This window comes from Aspergillus neoniger, assembly GCF_003184625.1.
Source record: "Aspergillus neoniger CBS 115656 unplaced genomic scaffold BO87scaffold_5, whole genome shotgun sequence".
NCBI classification, from domain to species: Eukaryota; Fungi; Ascomycota; class Eurotiomycetes; order Eurotiales; family Aspergillaceae; genus Aspergillus; species Aspergillus neoniger.
In genome coordinates, this window is record NW_020291133.1 from 935,674 (window position 1) to 954,992 (window position 19,319).

General features: G+C 54.1%; 6 protein-coding genes across 6 annotated transcripts; 4 read left to right on the top strand and 2 right to left on the bottom strand.

Moving 5' to 3' along the window:
* The first annotated feature begins 711 nt into the window (after window positions 1-711).
* Window positions 712-4,663, top strand: BO87DRAFT_189747 (DUF726 domain protein). Its single transcript, XM_025618479.1, has 2 exons — window positions 712-3,132; window positions 3,191-4,663. Exons 1-2 carry the CDS (start codon window positions 925-927, stop codon window positions 4,487-4,489), a joined length of 3,507 nt encoding a protein of 1,168 aa, XP_025483410.1. The 5' UTR covers window positions 712-924; the 3' UTR covers window positions 4,490-4,663.
* A 432-nt stretch (window positions 4,664-5,095) lies between these two features.
* BO87DRAFT_373590 (RTC4 family protein) lies at window positions 5,096-7,201 on the top strand. Its single transcript, XM_025622587.1, has 2 exons — window positions 5,096-6,668; window positions 6,731-7,201. Exons 1-2 carry the CDS (start codon window positions 5,470-5,472, stop codon window positions 6,996-6,998), a joined length of 1,467 nt encoding a protein of 488 aa, XP_025483411.1. The 5' UTR covers window positions 5,096-5,469; the 3' UTR covers window positions 6,999-7,201.
* A 186-nt stretch (window positions 7,202-7,387) lies between these two features.
* On the top strand, window positions 7,388-10,185 carry BO87DRAFT_189917 (M28 family metallopeptidase). The gene is made up of 3 exons (XM_025618480.1): window positions 7,388-8,397; window positions 8,450-9,825; window positions 9,880-10,185. Exons 1-3 carry the CDS (start codon window positions 7,485-7,487, stop codon window positions 9,934-9,936), a joined length of 2,346 nt encoding a protein of 781 aa, XP_025483412.1. The 5' UTR covers window positions 7,388-7,484; the 3' UTR covers window positions 9,937-10,185.
* A 249-nt stretch (window positions 10,186-10,434) lies between these two features.
* On the top strand, window positions 10,435-13,155 carry BO87DRAFT_422793 (MFS general substrate transporter; the record flags this gene model as incomplete). The annotated part of the gene is made up of 7 exons (XM_025627134.1): window positions 10,435-10,483; window positions 10,543-10,566; window positions 10,631-10,659; window positions 10,715-11,233; window positions 11,299-11,662; window positions 11,729-12,051; window positions 12,838-13,155. The coding sequence occupies 7 exons, from the start codon at window positions 10,435-10,437 to the stop codon at window positions 13,153-13,155; spliced, it is 1,626 nt and encodes a 541-aa protein (XP_025483413.1).
* A 55-nt stretch (window positions 13,156-13,210) lies between these two features.
* Window positions 13,211-15,053, bottom strand: BO87DRAFT_189968 (putative C2H2 finger domain protein). The gene is made up of 3 exons (XM_025618481.1): window positions 14,846-15,053; window positions 14,425-14,801; window positions 13,211-14,374 (listed from the first exon to the last, which is right to left on the bottom strand). The coding sequence occupies exons 1-3, from the start codon at window positions 15,006-15,008 to the stop codon at window positions 13,643-13,645; spliced, it is 1,272 nt and encodes a 423-aa protein (XP_025483414.1). The 5' UTR covers window positions 15,009-15,053; the 3' UTR covers window positions 13,211-13,642.
* Window positions 15,054-15,350: 297 nt separating this feature from the next.
* BO87DRAFT_189994 (uncharacterized protein) lies at window positions 15,351-17,964 on the bottom strand. Its single transcript, XM_025618482.1, has one exon. The coding sequence runs from the start codon at window positions 17,555-17,557 to the stop codon at window positions 15,389-15,391; it is 2,169 nt and encodes a 722-aa protein (XP_025483415.1). The 5' UTR covers window positions 17,558-17,964; the 3' UTR covers window positions 15,351-15,388.
* Window positions 17,965-19,319: the final 1,355 nt, after the last annotated feature.

Genomic DNA, 19,319 nt, shown 5'->3' on the forward strand with positions numbered 1-19,319 from the left:
TTGAGGGCGTCTTCAGCTCCAATCGAGGTGACGTTGAAGAAAGTGGCTGTGTGGTCATCCGATCATGCAAATGGCAGCCTAGTGAAATTCCGACCCATGCATGTATTGGGATGACGGAAAGGGCCCCGAGCTATGTAAACAAATTGTTATGGCATGAGCTGGCTGGCGATTGAGAAAGGTCCCAATAATGGTCCATGCACGACCTGAAACCCAAGATCTGTCACTCTAGCTCGAAAGCATGTTCAGCTCTATATCTGGAGAGGATGTTGGGAGAGGGAAACTGAACCGGATAATCCGCGATCAACATGAGGGTGGATGGATTGCCTCCGCAGGAAAGGGGGATGACCGCTTTCAGAGGCCAGCAGAGCCGGTGGTTGCCCACTTTCCCTCCCCAGATGCGGCACCACGTCTCCCGGTCGCAGGCTGCTTTCCAAATCGGCCCCGATTTCATCTGGGCTGACTGTCAACCAGCAGGGAGGAAAGAAAATAGGAGCCATCCATCCTTTCAATTCTGTCCACTACTACCTACAGACTCAATCGACTTTCAAAATATCCCCCCTAATTCTATCGCATCTCCTCTTGCGCCGTCACAGCTCCGTCCCCGCCGTTCGCAAAAGTACCTTGACCCTTCCCTCCCACCTCCGTCACTTCCCCAGTCCCATTCATCGTCTCCAGATCTCCCCAGCTGCCTACTGGTGGCCCCCGACACGACTCAGTTTCCCTGTCAGGCACATGGGATAGAACGAGTGTCCAGGGAGCAACTCAGTGCAAGATCAGCCACAATCACCCAAAGTGCCTTTTCGCACGAATGGGTCATCTTTGGCCCCATTCATGTCGGAACTTGCACGGTGATATTAGGGATTCCCGAGAAGAACGGCACGAGGACAACTGCATGCATTATTTGATTTGACACGTCAATGAAGAATGAGCTCAGTCTCCAGTCCGGCTGTTGACCATTCTGTCGACCACCCTGCCGATCAGCCACCTATCTCACAACCCTCCAATACTCCGACCCCCTCCGCTCCGGCTGCGGCCTCGGAAAGCACCACGACCTCCGACAATACTACCACACAGAAAGAGAATGTCAGACCGGGTGGAGGACAATCTGCGCCAGAGCAGGCCGCAGGTTCGGGTCGGGTTATAGAGTCTAAAGTGGAGGAGTTTGACGACTTTGGTTTGCCGATCCGCGTGCGTCCTAAGAGGGAGTCGTCCGAGAGTGAGGAAGTATTTCACGAAGTGGATGAATCACACGGGAATGCGGATGATAGTGGCAATGTGAGCAACCGAGAAGGTCCAGCAACTGCTCCGGAGGGTTCGAGCACGAATCACAAGGTGGAGGAAGAGCCTCAGGGAGCGGCAAACGAAGTAAATAAGGACCCGTCATTGCTGTCTGCGACATCTGTGCCCGAGGATCATGGTCACTCTCCCGAGCAAGTCCCAGAGACTTCCACGGCTAGCGAAAAGCGTGCTCTTTCCGATCACCCGTCCCATCCTTCACAAGAGGAACCCCCACCGCCGTACACGGAAAGTCCTGCTCAGGAGAATCATGATAACAGTGCCAATCGGTCCTCTATGCAGAAGAAGCGTGCATCTGTGAAGCCTTCCGAATGGTCTCATCAGCGACTCTATGTGGCCGGGCAGTCGGATGACGATGGCGAGGAAGAAGAGGACGATGGGGGTTGGAAAGAAATGCCCGCTTTGGGGGAATTCGATTACTATGATGACTATGGCCGGCTGGTTGCCCGTGGTGCGAAGCAGGAGGATAATGAAGCTGTGTACAGTGGTCTAGGTGGTGCAGGAAAGGGTTACACTCGCGTACAGTTCGACGAAGATGCCCAATCAGCAACCAGCTTGGATGAAGATACAAGCTATCTTTTCAAGGATTCCGCCGACACTGCCGCCGGTGTAGAAGAGGAGCTGCGCGACCGCGTGAGCCAAATGCAGGCGACAAAGGATCTTCTGACTGAGAGCCAGAGAATCGCTTATGTTGGGGTGACCAGGCTGACTATTCATCAAATGACTTTGGACATGAACAAGCTCCCCGCCATCAAGGGCACACGCAAAGCAAGGCAGGCTGGTATCGATGCTATGCGGAAGTGGGGTCAAGCAATGATGGCCAGGCTCTACTCTCACATGGAAATCGACACCGCGGAGCAGGTGATGATAGAGCAATTGGCCGAACATGGCGTGCAGCCGGCAGACCTTGTCCGACCGCTAATGAGTAACGCTCGTGTTGCGAATCCATTGGCGGATGAGTCCGAAACACCAAAGAAGTCGATGTCCTCGCCTTCATCCCCTAGACTCAGGGAGGACTACCGGAGTAGCATATCTACCGAAATGGACAGGTCCTCCCGATCAACTTCACCTCCACCATATGAAACCCACGAAGGGGAAGACTTGCCAGAGGTCCGGACCCCATCGCAGCTGCCCACTTCCGCGAAGATCGACATTGATCTCCGATGGACGGTGCTCTGCGATTTGTTCCTCGTCCTCATTGCAGACTCGGCCTATGATGCGCGGTCACGGACATTGCTTGAAAGGGTTGGTGCTTCGATGGAGGTGTCATGGCTGCAAATTGCCCGCTTCGAAAAGCGGGTCATCGATGCTCTCGAAATGCAGGAGGCTGCGGAAAAGGAGACATGGGACGAGTCGGAGCATATGGAGAAGCGGCGGAAGATGGCCCTCAAGCGCAAGTATATGGTTATGGGCTTAGCCACTGTCGGTGGTGGCCTGGTGATAGGCCTTTCGGCTGGCTTGTTGGCCCCGGTCATCGGCGCTGGTATAGCAGCTGGATTCACCACCGTCGGGATCACGGGGACGAGCGCGTTTTTGGGCGGTGCTGGAGGTACAGCGTTGATTGCCTCCGGCGCTACCTTGACTGGAAGTACCATTGGTCTGAGGGCTTCTCAAAGACGGACTGGCCCTGTTCAGACATTCGAATACCGCCCCTTGCATAATAACAAGAGAGTCAACCTGATTATCACCGTCGCTGGTTGGATGACAGGAAAGGTTGATGACGTCCGATTGCCTTTCAGTACAGTTGATCCCATCATGGGTGACTTGTACTCAGTCTTGTGGGAGCCTGAGATGCTCCGAAGTATGGGTGACACTATTAACATTCTCGCTACGGAGGTAGGCAGTGACATTATGCTCAGATACGCTCATGCGGACACTAACATGCTTGGAATAGGCTTTGACTCAGGGGTTGCAACAGGTCCTTGGCCAGACAGTTCTAGTTGCCCTAATGGCTTCACTGCAACTCCCACTCGTCCTGACAAAGCTGTCCTATCTAATCGACAATCCTTGGAACGTATCGCTTACACGCGCAAATGCGGCCGGACTGATTCTGGCTGACTCGCTGCGAGACCACAATCTGGGAAAGAGGCCAGTGACTCTTCTCGGATATTCACTTGGCTCGCGAGTCATCTTCTCTTGTTTGAAGGAGCTTGCAGACAAGGGCGCTCATGGGCTGGTTCAGAACGTGTATCTTTTCGGGTCTCCGATTGTGGCCAACCGAGATGAGTACCTCAAAGCCCGCAGCGTGGTGTCTGGGCGGTTTGTCAATGGATTCGCCTCCAACGACTGGATCTTAGGGTATCTTTTCCGCGCCACGAGTGGTGGTATCATGCGGGTGGCTGGTCTTGCACCAGTAGAGGGGGTTCCCGGCTTGGAGAACTTCGATGTCACCAAGATTGTGAATGGCCATATGGACTATCGTGCAGCAATTCCTCGGCTGTTGAAGGAAGTCGGCTGGGAAGTTCTGAGCGAAGAGTTCGCCGAGATTGAGGATCCTGATCCCGAGAACCACGCTGAGCGGCAAAGGGAGCTGATCCGTGAGATTGACGAGGCGCGACGAGAGGCTGAGCAAAAGCCGGAAAAGAAGCGGTTTGGTTTGTTCAAGCGCGGAAAGTTGGCGCAGAAGAAAGGCTGGGAAACGTACGACGTTGAACGCAACAATGCGATACGCCGGGGCTCCAGCGACACCAACGGCTCCGGAACGGTGCTCTTTGATATCGACGCTATTCGAGCCGAGCTAGCCTCGGAAAGTATCGAAGTCAAGCAGCTTGAATCCACACTTCCCCCGATGAAATTAGACTTGAGTTCACCAGCAAGCCCGGCTCCATCTGCTCCTGCTCCCACCGGCAAAGAGCTGAAGAGCCCTGAAACTCCAGCGCCTCCGGCTCGTGCGTCTCCTGGGACACTCCGCGAATACAGTCCTACTCGTGACGCACACACGCCTGCACATCAAGAGGAAGCAGTAGAGATGACCTTCGATACGTCCTTCCACGATACCCCTCCCCGTTCTCAGTCGTCCTTCGAGCCCGCCGCCTCTCACGATGTACACCCCACAAGGCCTGAGCTTCGGTCTTCCCTTACGATGCCGGCCCTTGGGGCCAGCACTTTAGGCGCTATGGCTCTGGAGCCAAATGCTTGGGCCGAGCACGACTTTGGCCATGCCGAAGAAGAGATTCAGATGACATTTGAGTGACGATGAACGAGACGATGGGGAACGAGCTTCTGTTTGTTTATAAGCTGTTTGTTGATAGACCGAGCCGGGTCTGTGCCGGGGGTTACTTTTCTTAATATGGGTTGCTATAATTTCTTTTCCGTTGTCATTCTACTTGCTTGTGTCCGTGCATGACGCCGCGGGAGGACGATTGCAGTTATGATAGATTCAGAGCCTGGCATGCGATTGCCAAGTTAGAGCCTTATTTTTTGTTGCATACACTTTTCTGAGACATGATACAGCCAGTCTAATTTTCATGCATGCTTGATTCACCTTGCGGTGTGGCTGTTTGGATATCAGGTGTTCTGGATGTGCTGGTCGGCATCCCCATTAGTTTAGCATGAAGCAGTCTTTATTACTACCTCTAGTATCAGTTATACGAAGCAAATCTTCTCCTCCTTGAATGCAAAAAGGAGTTCTCCATCCATTGATTGACGGTCGATGCGACCAGTCGGCATAGAACCCAAGCCGACGGGATCATAATTATAGCAGCGGGTGCGGAGAATAGCGTGTCACCACACGCGTCCCTCCTCATCCGAATCCCCAGCCAATTTGATTCATGACTTTCCTCCTCTTCTCTGCCCTCCACACCGAACGACACCCAGCCCAGGACCCCGCAAGCACAGATCTTCCCGGGGCATCTTTACTATTTACATTCAAAGGGGCGGCCCATGCACATGCTCACACTCGTTCCGTGGTTCACTCCATCACTCAAACGGGGGTCGACCTGCTCTCGTGCTTCTCCATCCAAGCAGCTCGGCCACAGTTGCGACGTGATTATTTATCATTGAAACAAATACTTACTCAGGCCACTTCACTCTCCCTTCCTTTCTATTTGTATCATTTTGATTTGCAATTCTTCTCTTGCCCCTATCGATATCGACCAGTCTCCACAATAGCCATAGCCAACCCATCCATCTCCACGACCAACTGATCTCCACTACAGCTACCCTATACACACCATGGTCCTGCAAACCCGACCCAAACCCAACTCCAGCTACGCCTCCAACCGACTCACTCGACAATCCGGCCCCAGCCAATCCCTCCTCTCCACCTTCCGAAACAGCAACGGCAAAGATGAGCGTCCGAAACCCGTGAAACCGGAGCCCGCGACAGACGACGAGCCCATTAGCTCTAGCGACGAAGACGATGTCGTGAACGAGGACGATTCCGAGCCGGAAACCCGCACACGAGTCTCGGGCCCTAGCTTGGATGAGAAGCTCGCCAAGAGCAGATCGCAGACAACGCCGCGCGCCCCGCGCCAACAAAGAGGGAGCGATACAAAGAACAGTACCCCGGCAACGGGCCGCAAACGGACCTCGCGTGAGATGGTAAACGATGACGCGGATGAAGATAAGGATGAGGGGTTTTTCGTCTCGTTTCGCGAATTAGATAATGGGAATAAGCGACGCAAGAGTCGCGGGTATCAGTCGAGGAAGTCGTTGGTGAACTCGTCGCAGTCGCCGGCGGGGAGTGTTAGAACGCCGAAGGCTTCGAAAGAGGAGAGCAAGAGTATGGGTAATGGGGCTAAGAAGAAGGGCAAGGAGTTCAAGGTTCCCAGGGATATTGAGGACGAGGCGCGTGCGTCGAGCCCCAAGCCTGAGTTCAAGCAGCCTCCTCCGATGCCTGAGCCTAATGATATGATCTCGAGCTCTTCACATGCTACTTCGTCTGCTCTGGATGCGGCGGTCTTTGATGATGATGATTCCTCGGTCGGCACGCCGCTTAGTACGGCGTCATCTAGCTTCATGAACGAGCTCTCGCAGTATGGAGAAGCAGCGCTGCTAGATGAACCAGCCGTGTGTCCGTGGTGCAAAGCGCCTGTGGACCCGGGGGCGCTGTTGCGATTCCGCGCGCAACCGAAACAGCGCATGCGCGAACAGCGACAGTTCTGTGACTCTCATAAGCAGACTTCTGCGGAGCAGGAGTGGAGGGAGAAGGGTTATCCGGGGATCGACTGGGATACGTTCGATGAGCGAATCGCTCAGCATTTCGCGGATCTGGAGACGGTCATGGTACCGGAGAGTACCTCTTTCTACCGGAATAGTCTGGACACGGCGTTGAAGACCGGACAGGCTAAGAACTTCCGCCTTTCGCTGGACGGAGACGGATTGGAAAAGATCTCGTGTGGATATTACGGGACTCGAGGGGCAGGGAAAATGTACGCTTCACCTTTGCATCTACTTGATATGGTCTTCTATGGGCGCAGGCTAATTGAAACAGGCTACAAGCGATCACCTCGCGATACGGGCGGAAGCTCCGTCGGCTAGCGGCCGATGATCAGATTGTGAAGATGGCCGGGCCCGTCGGATATGCGCAGGCGGTGCTGGTGCCAGAGTTGGCGGTGCGACTGGTCAAAGAGGACATGGGGGTGAATGAGGAGACGGCACGGCAGATTCTCCGCGAGACAATTGATCTTGGGGAGAAGGTGAACTTTGCCTTGAATGACAAGGTGCCGGTGCAGGAGGAGTCTGAAGCTGAGGTGCAGTGAGATGCATAGCAGTGGTGATGATGTATTTGGGGATTGTTATTCGTATGCTGGTCGGACTCTGTTTATTGGGCAGTCCTGGGACCAATGCTGTGTTGTATATAAGGCGATGAGTGATACCTCTCTGTTCGCTAGCAAGCTAGCCAGGCTGTTGTGCCGTGACTTTGTTGGGAGAAATGAATATGAATATGGCGCGTGCAGGAGACGAATTGACACCATTCCGACTCCACAGTTGGTGATGCTTCAGTCCGGCCGAGGTGGAGCCGGCGATAAGATAGCGGAGACTGCTGATTAGCTGATAGCCTTGGTTACGTCGTGCGGAGCTGTCCGAACCCTTCCTTCAATCCATAGTGAGAAAGTACTACTGCTGCTGCTAGTTACTCCTCACCTCCCATCTCTCTCTGACTCTTACTCTTCATCACACTTCCATCTCCCCTGTTTCATGAGATGGATAGTATTCCAATTTATCTCTAAACTAGTATCCCAATCATGCCCCCCGAAATGCGGGAAAAGGCCGATGCCTATCATTACTCCACCATGCCCAGCGAATCTACGCCTCTCCTCACCACGGTCGGCGTCCGCCCCCATCGACACCGCTACCCACATCACTCTCTCCGCCGTTTCTGCACCATCACTCTCACCTCCATTCTTACCCTCTCACTCTGTCTCTTCCTGACCCCCACCGCCCTCCTCCCCCGCGCTCACGGTTCCATCTGGAGCTACCTCCCCTGGGCGAATCCCTTCCCCCACTCCTCCTGGCCTGAAGGTCATGGCCTCAGCTACGCTGAACTCCAAGCCGTCTTGAAAGAAACCCCCAGCGCCCAGAAGGCTCGCGAATGGAGCACCTACTACACCGCTGGTCCGCACCTGGCCGGGAAGAACCTCAGCCAGGCGGTCTGGACCAAGGAACGCTGGGCTGAGTTCGGGGTCCCAGAGACTGAAATTGTGGCATATGATATCTTCCTCAATTACCCTGTGGATCATCGGTTGGCACTGCTGAAGAAAGACGAGGTCGTATTTGAGGCAACCTTGGAAGAGGACGTGCTGGAGGAGGACCACACCAGTGGGCTGCCTAACCGCGTGCCTGTGTTTCATGGATACTCGGCCAGTGGGAATGTCACGGCGCCGTATGTGTTTGTGAACTATGGTACTGTGGATGACTTCCAGGACCTCGTGGATCGGAATGTCAGTCTGGGAGGCAAGATTGCTATTGCCAAGTATGGACGGATCTTCCGCGGATTGAAGGTCAAGAGAGCGCAGGAACTCGGTATGTCTGGGGTGATTCTGTATGATGATCCCGAGTCCGATGGGGAGATTATCGAGGAGAATGGCTATGCTCCGTATCCGGAGGGCCCGGCTAGGAACCCGAGTGCTGTGCAGCGGGGAAGTACCCAGTTCTTGAGTAAGTTTATCCTATCTTCCCGCTTGGTTGTTGGATGAAACTGACTGAGTAGGTATCGCACCGGGTGACCCGACTACCCCCGGATACCCGTCCAAGCCGGGATGTGATCGTCAGGATCCGTATGAGTCTATTCCCTTGATTCCCTCCCTGCCCATCTCGTATCAGGAGGTGGTGCCGTTGCTTAAGGCCCTGAACGGCCACGGTCCCAAGGCGTCCGACTTGAACGAATACTGGCAGGGCGGTAAGCTGGGCAGCAAGGGCGTCGAGTACTACATTGGCCCGACCCCGGATGATGTCCAGATCAATCTGTACAATGAGCAGGAGTATGTGACGACTCCTTTGTGGAACGTCATTGGTGTCATCAAGGGAGCCATCCCGGATGAAGTCGTGATCATGGGCAACCACCGCGATGCCTGGATTGCCGGCGGCGCTGGAGATCCGAACAGCGGATCTGCCGCTCTCAACGAAGTTGTGCGCAGCTTCGGCGAGGCGCTCAAGGCTGGGTGGAAGCCGCTCCGTACTATTGTCTTTGCCAGCTGGGATGGCGAAGAGTACGGATTGCTCGGATCCACCGAGTGGGTGGAGGAGCAGCTGCCCTGGTTGTCCAAGGCCAACATTGCCTATCTCAACGTGGACGTGGCGGCGTCAGGAACGAGCTTGCGCCCGAGGGCCAGCCCGCTGCTGAACAAGCTGATCTACGAGGTTACTGGTCTGGTGAAGTCGCCCAACCAGACTGTGCCTGGGCAGACCGTCCGGGACCTCTGGGACGGTGATATTGCCACCATGGGTAGTGGCAGTGACTTTACGGCCTTCCAGGACTTTGCTGGTGTGGCGAGCTACGACCTTGGATTCAGCCGCGGTCCGAAGGACCCAGTGTACCACTACCACTCGAACTACGACAGCTTCGACTGGATGGACCGGTTCGGCGACCCGGGCTGGAAGTACCATGAGACAACCACCAAGATCTGGGCTTTGGCAGCAGCCAAGCTGGTGGAGACGCCGGTGATCGCCTTTAACGCTACGGACTACGCGCTGGGCTTGGAGAAGTATCTTAACAAGATCAAGCCGGCGGCGAAGCAACTCCCCGAGGGAGCATCGTTCGACTTTGGGCCGCTTGACGCAGCGATCGCTAAGTTCCAAGCGGTGTCAGCGAAATTTGACGCCTATGCGGCGGATCTGACTGAGCGGCTGGGCGACGATGTGCCGTGGTACCACTGGTGGAGGAAGGTGCGGCTCTACTTCCAGATCCGCATCGTCAACGACAAGTACAAGGGGATTGAACGGCAGTTCCTGTACCAGCCGGGTCTGGATGGACGCAGCTGGTTTAAGCACGTAGTGTTTGCACCAGGCATCTGGACGGGATACTCGGGCGCGACGTATCCAGGATTGGTGGAGAGCTTGGAAGCGGGTGATTTGCTGAATTCTCAGGTGAGTATCCCAGATTTACGAGGCTGATTAATTTCAGCGGCTAACGAGGTCTAGAAATGGCGCGCGATCATCATTGAGCGCATTGAAGCTGCGACGAAGCTACTGCAGTGAGTCAGATGGACGTGATTGGAGATGAATGCCGATTGGCGGATGCCAGGTGACTGCCGTTGAAGCAAGGAAGTCAAGGGAGGAGATTGTGTATGTATGTATGTCTTATTGGTGTATGTGCAAGTCTTCAAGGTCATTCTTTCGTTGGAGACAGTTGGGGAGTATGAGATAGGACGACAGGGAAATTAGTACGAAGTAGTATCAAGTAGATAGATAGCAGTTAGAAGCGGGCATGTTGATTGCTTACCGATTATCTTCAAGTGATTGATTGCTTACTTTCCCCGCCGGCGATCGACCCACCGCGAGGCTATTCGCCATTTTAGGGCCTGCTTAGCGTGTCTTAAGACTGTCTTCTACTGCCGAGTGCCGATTAGTTGGTTGGCCCTGGTCACACGCGCTGCTTGTTGAGTCTTACTCCTCTTGTCTTCTTCTTTTCCTCTTCCTCTTCTTTTCTTCTTTCATTCCTCTCTTCAAAATATTTTTGGGGGTAGTCTGCTCACCATGTTGGAGAAACCCGCCCGGCTGCCTGTTCGGCAGCTGGTCATTCTCTGTATGTACTGCAAATCAACTCTCCTAAGTTTATAGCTGTATACTGACCAATATACATAGCAATATGTCGCTTTGCAGAGCCGGGTACGTCCACTCAACATACCTTCTCAGTAATGAATCACTTCTAATAAATATACAACAAAAACAGTCGTCTTAACCTCCGTCCTTCCCTACCTGGTACATCCCCCCATTCCCCCAACTCCAAACCAAAACCAAAACTAATAATGTATAGCCCGAAATGATCGACCACGTCGGGGTCCCCAAATCCGAAATCGCCAAATGGGTCGGCATCACCAGCGCGGTGACCTCTTTCTCGCAGGCTCTAATGGCCGTCACCTGGGGCACCCTCTCCGACACTCTCGGCCGCAAGCCCATCATCCTGGTCGGACTCACCTGCACCATGGTCTTCTCGCTTCTCTTCGGCTTCTCCTCGTCCCTCTCCATGCTCGTCATTTCCCGCGCCCTGCTCGGTCTCATGAACGGCAACGTGGGCATCATCCGCACCATGGTCGCGGAAATGGTTCCTCAGAAGGAACTCCAGCCACGCGCGTTTAGTATCATGCCGTTGGTGTGGACGATCGGGAGTATTTTTGGACCGGCGTTTGGAGGCGCGCTGGCGAGACCCGCGGAGAAGCATCCGGGGTTGTTTGGAGGGTCAAAGTTTTTGAGGAATTGGCCGTTTGCGTTGCCGAATATTGCTGCCGCGGCGTTTTTTGTCGTGGGCATTGCAACGGGGTGGTTGTTTTTGCATGTACGTCCATCCCCCTTTTATATCTCAGGGATCGAGGGGCGTGGTGTGCTAATGTGGATGTATAGGAAACGCTGGCGGCGAAGAAACATCAACGTGACTATGGGTTGGTTGTTGGAGAGGCATTGACTAACTCGTGTACTTCTTCTCGGAAGAAGAAGTCGGAGTCTCATGCATCGGATGCAGAGCGCCAATCCCTTCTGCCATCAACTACTACACATCCAGCAACAGCAGCAAAGAAAGCCAAACCAACCTGGGCCGAGATCTTCACGCCGCAATCCCGACTCGTCCTGCTCGCTTACGCTCTCATGTCCATGCACGCCATGGCCTTTGACTCCGTCCTGCCTGTCTTTCTACACAGCCCGGTGCAGGAATACGATGGTAATCCCGACATGAAACTGCCCTTTAAGTTCACTGGTGGATTCGGCATCGGTACGTATCCCCACCCCATCTTACCCCATCCCCTGCTCCCTCCATACTAACCGAAAGAGGATATAGACTCCCAAACCATCGGCATCTACTACACCCTAATCGGCATTCTCGGCATGTTCATCCAATTCCTGATCTTCCCATGGGCCGCCCACCGCTTCGGCGTACTCAACTGCCTGAAAGCCGTGGTCAGCGTGTTCCCGATCATCTACATGCTCACGCCATTCACGGTGCTACTTCCTGTTCCGTGGCTGCGCAATGTGGCCATTTTCCTGCTCATGTTTGGGAAGTTGGCCGCTTCGATTTTTGGGTTCCCGTGCACGACGATTCTGTTGACGAACTCGGCGAGTAGTATGAGTGTTCTTGGGACGTTGAATGGGGTTGGTACGAGTGTGAGTGCTGTGGGGAGGGCGGTGGGACCTGCGGTGATTGGGGGGGCGTATTCCTGGGGAGTGAAGAGGGGTTGGGGGATTTTGCCGTGGTGGGTGTGTGGGGTGTTTGGGATGTTGAGTGCGGTGCCGGTGGGGTGGATCGGGGAGGAGAATGCGTTGCAGGGGGATGATGCAGAGGGAGTTGATCGTGAAGAGGGAGAAAGAGAAGAAGAGGGGGAGGAGAGAGGGTATGGAGCTATTGGGGGGAGGTAAATAGTATGATGAGGGGAGGGGCGGCTGATAGGGGAAAAGAAAAGTTGCTTGATTGATTGATTGTTTGTTTGTTTGGGATATGGTGCATGCATGCATATATATGATGATGTGATATTATGATATGATATGATAGAATGGACATGAGTTATATAACCGTATAGTATGAATTGCTTGTTGTATACACAGGAACTACATAGTAGGGAGTATATAGATGGTAGTGTAAGCAACCAACCAATCAGCATCCACAAATTACACTAGCCTAGCTTACCTACCTAGGTACTTACCCAGCTAGATCATGCCATCATCCCAGTCCATCATATTACATAGCTAGCTTACCTCTCCACCACCTACTTACTACCTCTTCTACACTTTACCTACACAACCACCACATCCACAACCACATCCAACCCCTTCAATACCAACCCCAAAACCACAATGGTACGTCCCCTCCCCCATCCCCTCTAACCAAATCCCCTCACCACACCCAAACCCCAATCCTACCACCCCCCAAACTAACACTCAACCATGAACTAGTCCACCACAACAACAACAAAAGTAGCAGCCCTCCTCACAATTCTCACCTCCATCGGGGGCATAACCGGGTACCTGCGCGCGCGCTCCCTCCCCTCCCTCATCGCCGGACTATCCGTCTCCTTCCTGTACCTCCTCTCGTACCTCCGACTACGCGCGAACCAGCCCTACGGGGCAGAAATTGGTCTTCTGGCCTCGATTATTCTCGGCGGTGCGTCGATTCCTAGGGCGATTAAGACGGGGAAGGGGGTGCCGATGGGGTTGGGTGTTGTGGCGGTGCTTGGGGGGGTGGTTTTTGGGAATGCACTTCTTTCTCAGTAATTGGATGATTTGAGGAGTAGGTTATAGAGGGGGTGGGGGATACTGCTATTTGGTAGAAGAAGCGGGGGGTGGGTAGGTTGGTGGTTATGTACTAGTGGGAGATGAGATGGGGGTGTATGACATAGGTTACTACTATTTATGTTATGTGGATAATGGATGGATGATGATGATGGTCTTCATTACAGTGTATACAGAAGCTAAGCTGTTTCATTATTGGTGTAGTAGTCTGTATGTAGCCTACCTGCTCGATGTTGAACTTACAGTTTGTCTTTTCTTTCTTTCCTTTTGCCTCTGTTCTGCTTCCGTCCGCTTTGTAACCTCTCCATGCTACGGTTCGTGTCGCTCGCCGCCCTACACTGTAAGAGACATTTCCAATCGTGCAAGAAACTGAACTTAGCTGCTTGATCCGATCCCCTGTCTCTGTCGCTGCCCTCCATGTATTCGCATGCTCGTAAAGCTGTTATACCGTCTGGCGGGTGGCTGGTGCCTACCGATCCGCTGCATCCTCCACCGTATCCATCTCGCGCGTCGTGCCCGTCACCACCGACGCCGGTACCTCCTCCAGAACCGTCTCGCCCTTCTGTTCGGGAACAAATGCGTACCTTGCCAGCTGTGCCATCTTCTCTTCTGGACTCGTCTCATTATCCGAGTAAACCAGTCGTACTGCCTTCGACTTGTCCTTCTTGGGCTTCTCCTCGCTCTTGGGCTTGTCTGCTGTGGTCTCCGCCTGCTTCGCGGCCCCCGAGATGAGATCGTCCACCGATGTCGAGATTGTATCAGGCGCTTGTGTCGTCTCGCTTCCGTTCAAGGCCGGCGCTTGGCCCATGTGCATCTGCTGCATTTGATACGCGTTGACCGGTGGTGCTGCCACGGCCGGTCGCTGCGGCAAACCTGGGGGCATAGGCAGGCTGCCCGACCGAGGCGGGAATGCCCCGGCCGTCTGCGAAGGGGTGTGGGTTGCTGGAGTTTGTGCGGGGAATGCTGGAGGAGTGGTTCCAAACGATGCCGCCGGCGTACCCTGGAACGGCTGTGGTGAATATCCCGCTGGAGGGTACTGTGCGGTTGGAGGAAATTGCGGCTGTCCTGGGGAGAAATTGGGATAAACAGGGCTGGCGGTTTGAGGATAAGGAGAGGCAGTGCCGTAGGGTTGAGGGTAAGAGAACTGTGAGGTAGTGGTGGGTGCAGCGGCGGGCGCGGCAGCAGCAGCAGCAGGCTGGCCCTGCCTCATTGTTAGTCGCGTCACTAATGTTATGGGGGGAGAATACTCACGAATCCGCCCATAGTCGGGGTCTGTCCTGCGCCCACTGGAGTAGCTTCACCACTACTACCTCCAGTACGTGCTTCCGCCTTCTTAGCCTTGTGCTCCGCCAGTCGCTTCTTCAGATCCGACACGCTCTCTAGCTTGGGCTTCTTCGCTGGCTGTCCGCCAATGCCGGTTCCCGGAGACGGATTGCCCGTCACGGCCTGCCGTTCGGCCTCTGCCTGTTGGAACTGGGTCGCTACGCGCTGGTTGTGCGACTGGATGATGTCTTCCGGGACGCCCTCCATGCCGAAGATCTCGACGTCGAGGCTGGATCGGTTGGGAAGAGCATTGTCGACTGCCGAAAGTTGCTCCTTGTGGACCTGACTCATGTGCACAGATAACCCTGTGCTGTTAGTAAATATCGCCACGGCGCATTGGATGACCTACCTCCTGCAGTGTTCAGCCGGCGCCCGCAGCGCTCGCACTTGAAGTGCTTGGCCTTCTGGTGAGATATGAGAATCTTCAAATCATCAAAGTCGCGCTCACAGTAGTAGCACCATGGACGAGCCAGAAGCTCATCCAGCGTCGGACCGCGTCTCTTTTTACCCATAGTGATTGAGTCTGTGTTGATGTGAAATGAAAGAAAAGTGATGGGTGGTGAAGCAGCTCACTTGGTCGCCGACCAGCGCGGAGTTGAAGTGTTGCGTCACGTGGAGCTCATCATGTGACCTGCGTCATCCATCCCATCAAGTATACAATTATCATCAGTGTTATATCTACTTTAACTGAGACAGCTGGATAAAGGTATGACATTAATGTATAATACAGCTTTTTATATGCCCAATGTACATCCTACCTGGTTGGCAATATTCACAACCAACCACGGATCGCAAAGCCCCGACGCCTGTCGCTGAAAGCACGCTCACTAATCACAGGTAACAAAAGCACAATAATACATACGAGCGAAATTAGGATACAAGCCAGGGTGGGTCACGCAGGTCGCGGATGCGGTGGTGGCAGCCCAGGCGCAGGCGCCCCATAAGGACTGTAGTATTCCGGGTATGGTGTGCGATACGGCTGCAGCGGCGCTTGCTGTAGAAGACCATGAGGCCCTGGGAATGGTGCCACCGCTCGAGGATCAATAGGAGCATATGGCGTAAGTGACGGTCGTGGTGCAGCAATCGGCGCGAGCTGATGATGCGTAGGAGGACCAGGAGCCAAAGGTGTCGATGCAGGCATAGGTGCGGGCGCGAGCCCTGCGTTAGGTCGCGCAGGCTCCCCATACACCCCGCCCTCCGGCTTCTTCTTGATCTTTCCCGGCTTCGGGGGCTCAGATGCCTTCCGAGCAGCCTCCGCCGCGCGGTCGGCCTCAATCTGAGCCTTAGATCGTTTGGGATTGCGCACGCGACCCTCACGGTTGAAACGTGCCCAGTGGTTCAGCATGGCCTCTGTTCGCTTCGGGTTCTTTGAGTTGGCAATCTTTTGTCGCCGGGCCTGTTCAGCGGGATCCACCCCATCCTCCAGTGTGCTACCGGTTTGGATGCTTGCGGGAGGCGTAGGTGTCGTACTAGGTGCCGGTTCGATCGGTGCCAACTGGGCAGTGGCAGGTCGTGCCTGAAGGGAGCTAGCCAAATGTTCCCCTCGTCCAGATGACGGCCGTGGTGCTGAGGTCGCAGCGGCCACCGGCTGATATATCTCCGTCGAAGCAATGACTCCCCCTCCGCGAGCTGCACCTCTACCGCGGCCGCGGCCACTTCCACGTCCCCGAACCGCACCCCGAGGGGGTGTCGCGGATGCCTGGGCTTCGTCGACCTCGGTGCCAGGGCGACGGCCACGTGTGCGCCGCTTGGGGCCATACTCTTCGGTGTCAGTCTGAGCCGGTGTCTCGATAGTGGGCTCTTCGGAGCCAGAGGCTGCCATCTCTCGGTTAGCCGCCTCCAGCTCCGCGGCCCTGCGCTTGCGCGTTGCCTTGCCAACAAATTCCTCGCGTGGCGGGTTCTGGAACTTCGGCACGTGCTCGACTCCGAATTTGACGATGGTGCGCCAGCCATCCGGGTTAGGATGATTGGGTCCAATCTTGGCCGTCATCTTTCGGAATTGAGCGGGCGTTGGCTTGAACCCGCCCTGCGTGAATGGGTTCTGGTTGCCCACTTTATCCTCCTTGGCCTCGTACTTGTAGCCGTAGAGCATGGCTTCCTTCTTATCCTCAAATACTTGAGGCCTTTGCAACTTCCTCGGGTCGCTGGTCGGCTTGGCATTATGGCGAGTCGCTACCTTGTGCAGCTTTTCTATGGCCATATACTCGTCCTGCCACGCTTTCAAGGCATATGCCACGTTTTCTGTGATAGCATACAGCTCTTCGGTCGAGCGGTGCTCCGGGTCCCGAAGCGGCGCCAAAAACTCTTCTAGGGGAGTCATTTCTAGGAACTCCCCTTTGGCAGCTTTAACTTGCTTGTACGGTCCAGGTCGTTCAGCGAATTCGTTGTCTTCACGCTTTTGAGCGCGCTTCGGGCCCCGGAGCACCATGGACCAAGAGTGATCTAGGTCAGACGACTTCTCGTCGTAGTCTTCCGAGAATTTACGGATATCATTGACACTCCACAGATTATGCAGACGTTGATCCAACGAGACTGAGTCTTGACCGCGAGAGAACTCATGAAGTTGATTCGAAAGAGCGTCAGCCTCTGGACCGTCAGCTTCATCGCCATCGACGCTTTGGTCCTTGTCGTTATCGTAAGTTTCCGTCGCCTCAGTCACGCCATTTGCAGCGGCTTCATCTTGCTCTTCGTCATCGGCTTCACTCTCAGCCGCGACCTCTGCATTGTCCTCTGCTTGAAGGTCGGCTTCGTGGAGTTGAGACTCTTCATCTTCGTCGGCACCCTCATACACGGAGAATTTGGCAATCTGCGGATGAACGGTAGCAATATGTTCTTTGAGAGCATCGTATTGCGACTTGGAATCATTGGCAGACTCAAATTCCTTGCCGCACCAAGAGCATTTAGATTTGTGCGTCATGGGAGAAGGGGATGGAGACGCCTGGGTAGAAGTAGAGTGAGCGTGTAATGGCTCGGAGAATTGTCGGCGCAGCGGAGAGTCCTGGCTGGCCAAGTCCGAAGTATGGCTGTCCAGTTCCGCCTCGTTATGAGGAAGCGGAGCCATAATGGACAGAAAAAGAAGGTGAGGAGAAGAAGTAGTCAGATAGAAAGTAATAGGATGTGAGAATACTAGCGAAAGGGATATCTGATCCTCCTTCGAGGGGCCCAACGTGGGATCTGGCTATAGTGTTAGTCGACTAACTTCCGGCTGAAAAGTTCGCTTGCGGCGCCAAGACGCCAGAAGTAACTGCAGCGCAATCTTCTACACCAGAGCCCCGAGAGCGTAAGGGTGGGAAAGGGGAAACCAAAACACGGTCGAGCAATCGAGACAAGTGAGATGCATGAGGAATTGGGCTGCTCTCCACTGGAGGATGGACCAAAACGTTGACAGAAACGTGGCAGACATGGCTTTGGCAGGCACAAGTAGAGCGTAGTATGGGTCAGGCAGGTGATATGTAACATACCTTTGGGCGAGAGAAAATCGCGTCAGTGATTCCAATAAACTGAGAGGAACAATATTTGAAGATGTGAAAAGATCGCCCTCTGAGGAGCGCGATAGAGCAGAAGTATTGTGGTTGTTGTGCAGAGTCAACCACGGTGGACGCCGCGAACGGTTGGCAGGGATAGTTTAAGAGGTTCGTAGTTCTTGAAGAGGAAAAGTAGGAAGCCGAGCGGGTAAGCAGAAAAACTATGCGTCTACCAGCGCCGGCAACAAACCAAGAAACCAGAAGCAAGAGATCTAGACAGAATAGATAGAATGCACCAGATGAAGGGATTGAGATAGATGGCAGGATATGTTTGCTGTAGAGAGGAGAAAAGAGCTGGGGGTGGGAGTGTTGAAGCTTTCCGTAGCAGTGGAACTATGAAGTCTTGACGGAATGGGGGAAGACGGGCAGATGGCGAAAGAGGGAGGAAAAGGAAGAATGAAAGGGAGAAGATTCGGAGAGGGGGGATTAACCACAAGGAACACCACCAACAGCCCAGCACCAACACGGGAAGCGGGCAAGAAGAGGCAAGCAGAAGAGGATTTGTGGGATGTTTAGACACAGTGAATGCTGGGGGGAGAAAAGGAAGGGAAAGACTTGGAGTTTAGTTTGTAGAGGCAGCAGGTCGCCTTCACAAAGCGATCTAGTAGGAATAGTAAGTCCCAGTAAAGAAAGTACTTGAGCTTTACACTTACCTTACCTGGCCGGACTGGCCTTTGCAATCAACTTTTCGCACTGGGTTGGTATCGGCACCGCTTGGTGCTGGTACGCGCCATACGCAAGTTACCTTATTTTACTGTATGGACCCACCCAAATAGCCAATCTGGGGCTCTGATCCGCCCGGAAAAAGACCAGCTCCGGATAGATCCCCGTCACGCAGTCGCCGTAGTCTTGATCAGGCCAATCAAAATAATCGCAGTGGTCTGCTGGTCTGTTACCGGACAATACCCCCCAGTCCTGTAGTCCAGGTCGGAGGTATACCTTGAGCGCCCTGAAGATGGACTTGTTGATGCTGAGGGATGCTTTTTCCTTTTCCCTACCAGGGGCTACTCTTGAGTGAAAAAGTACCCCTGATTCAGGTAAAGTATTGACTATCGCAGTAGCCGTCAACTCCACCTGGGGAACCGGGGGTAGATCACAGCACAGTTGGCGTCAACTTGGTCTCATCTTTCGGGTTGCCAACCTGATAGATGGACATTCATCGACCGTGTACCTGCCTGAGTCATGGGGCGGTATTGTTACCCCGTCTACGTGACATCATCTACTACGGTACTTTATTGAGGGACAAAATTCTCTAGTCAATAATGTCAGAATATTACCTTCCAATGCATCATAGCTATA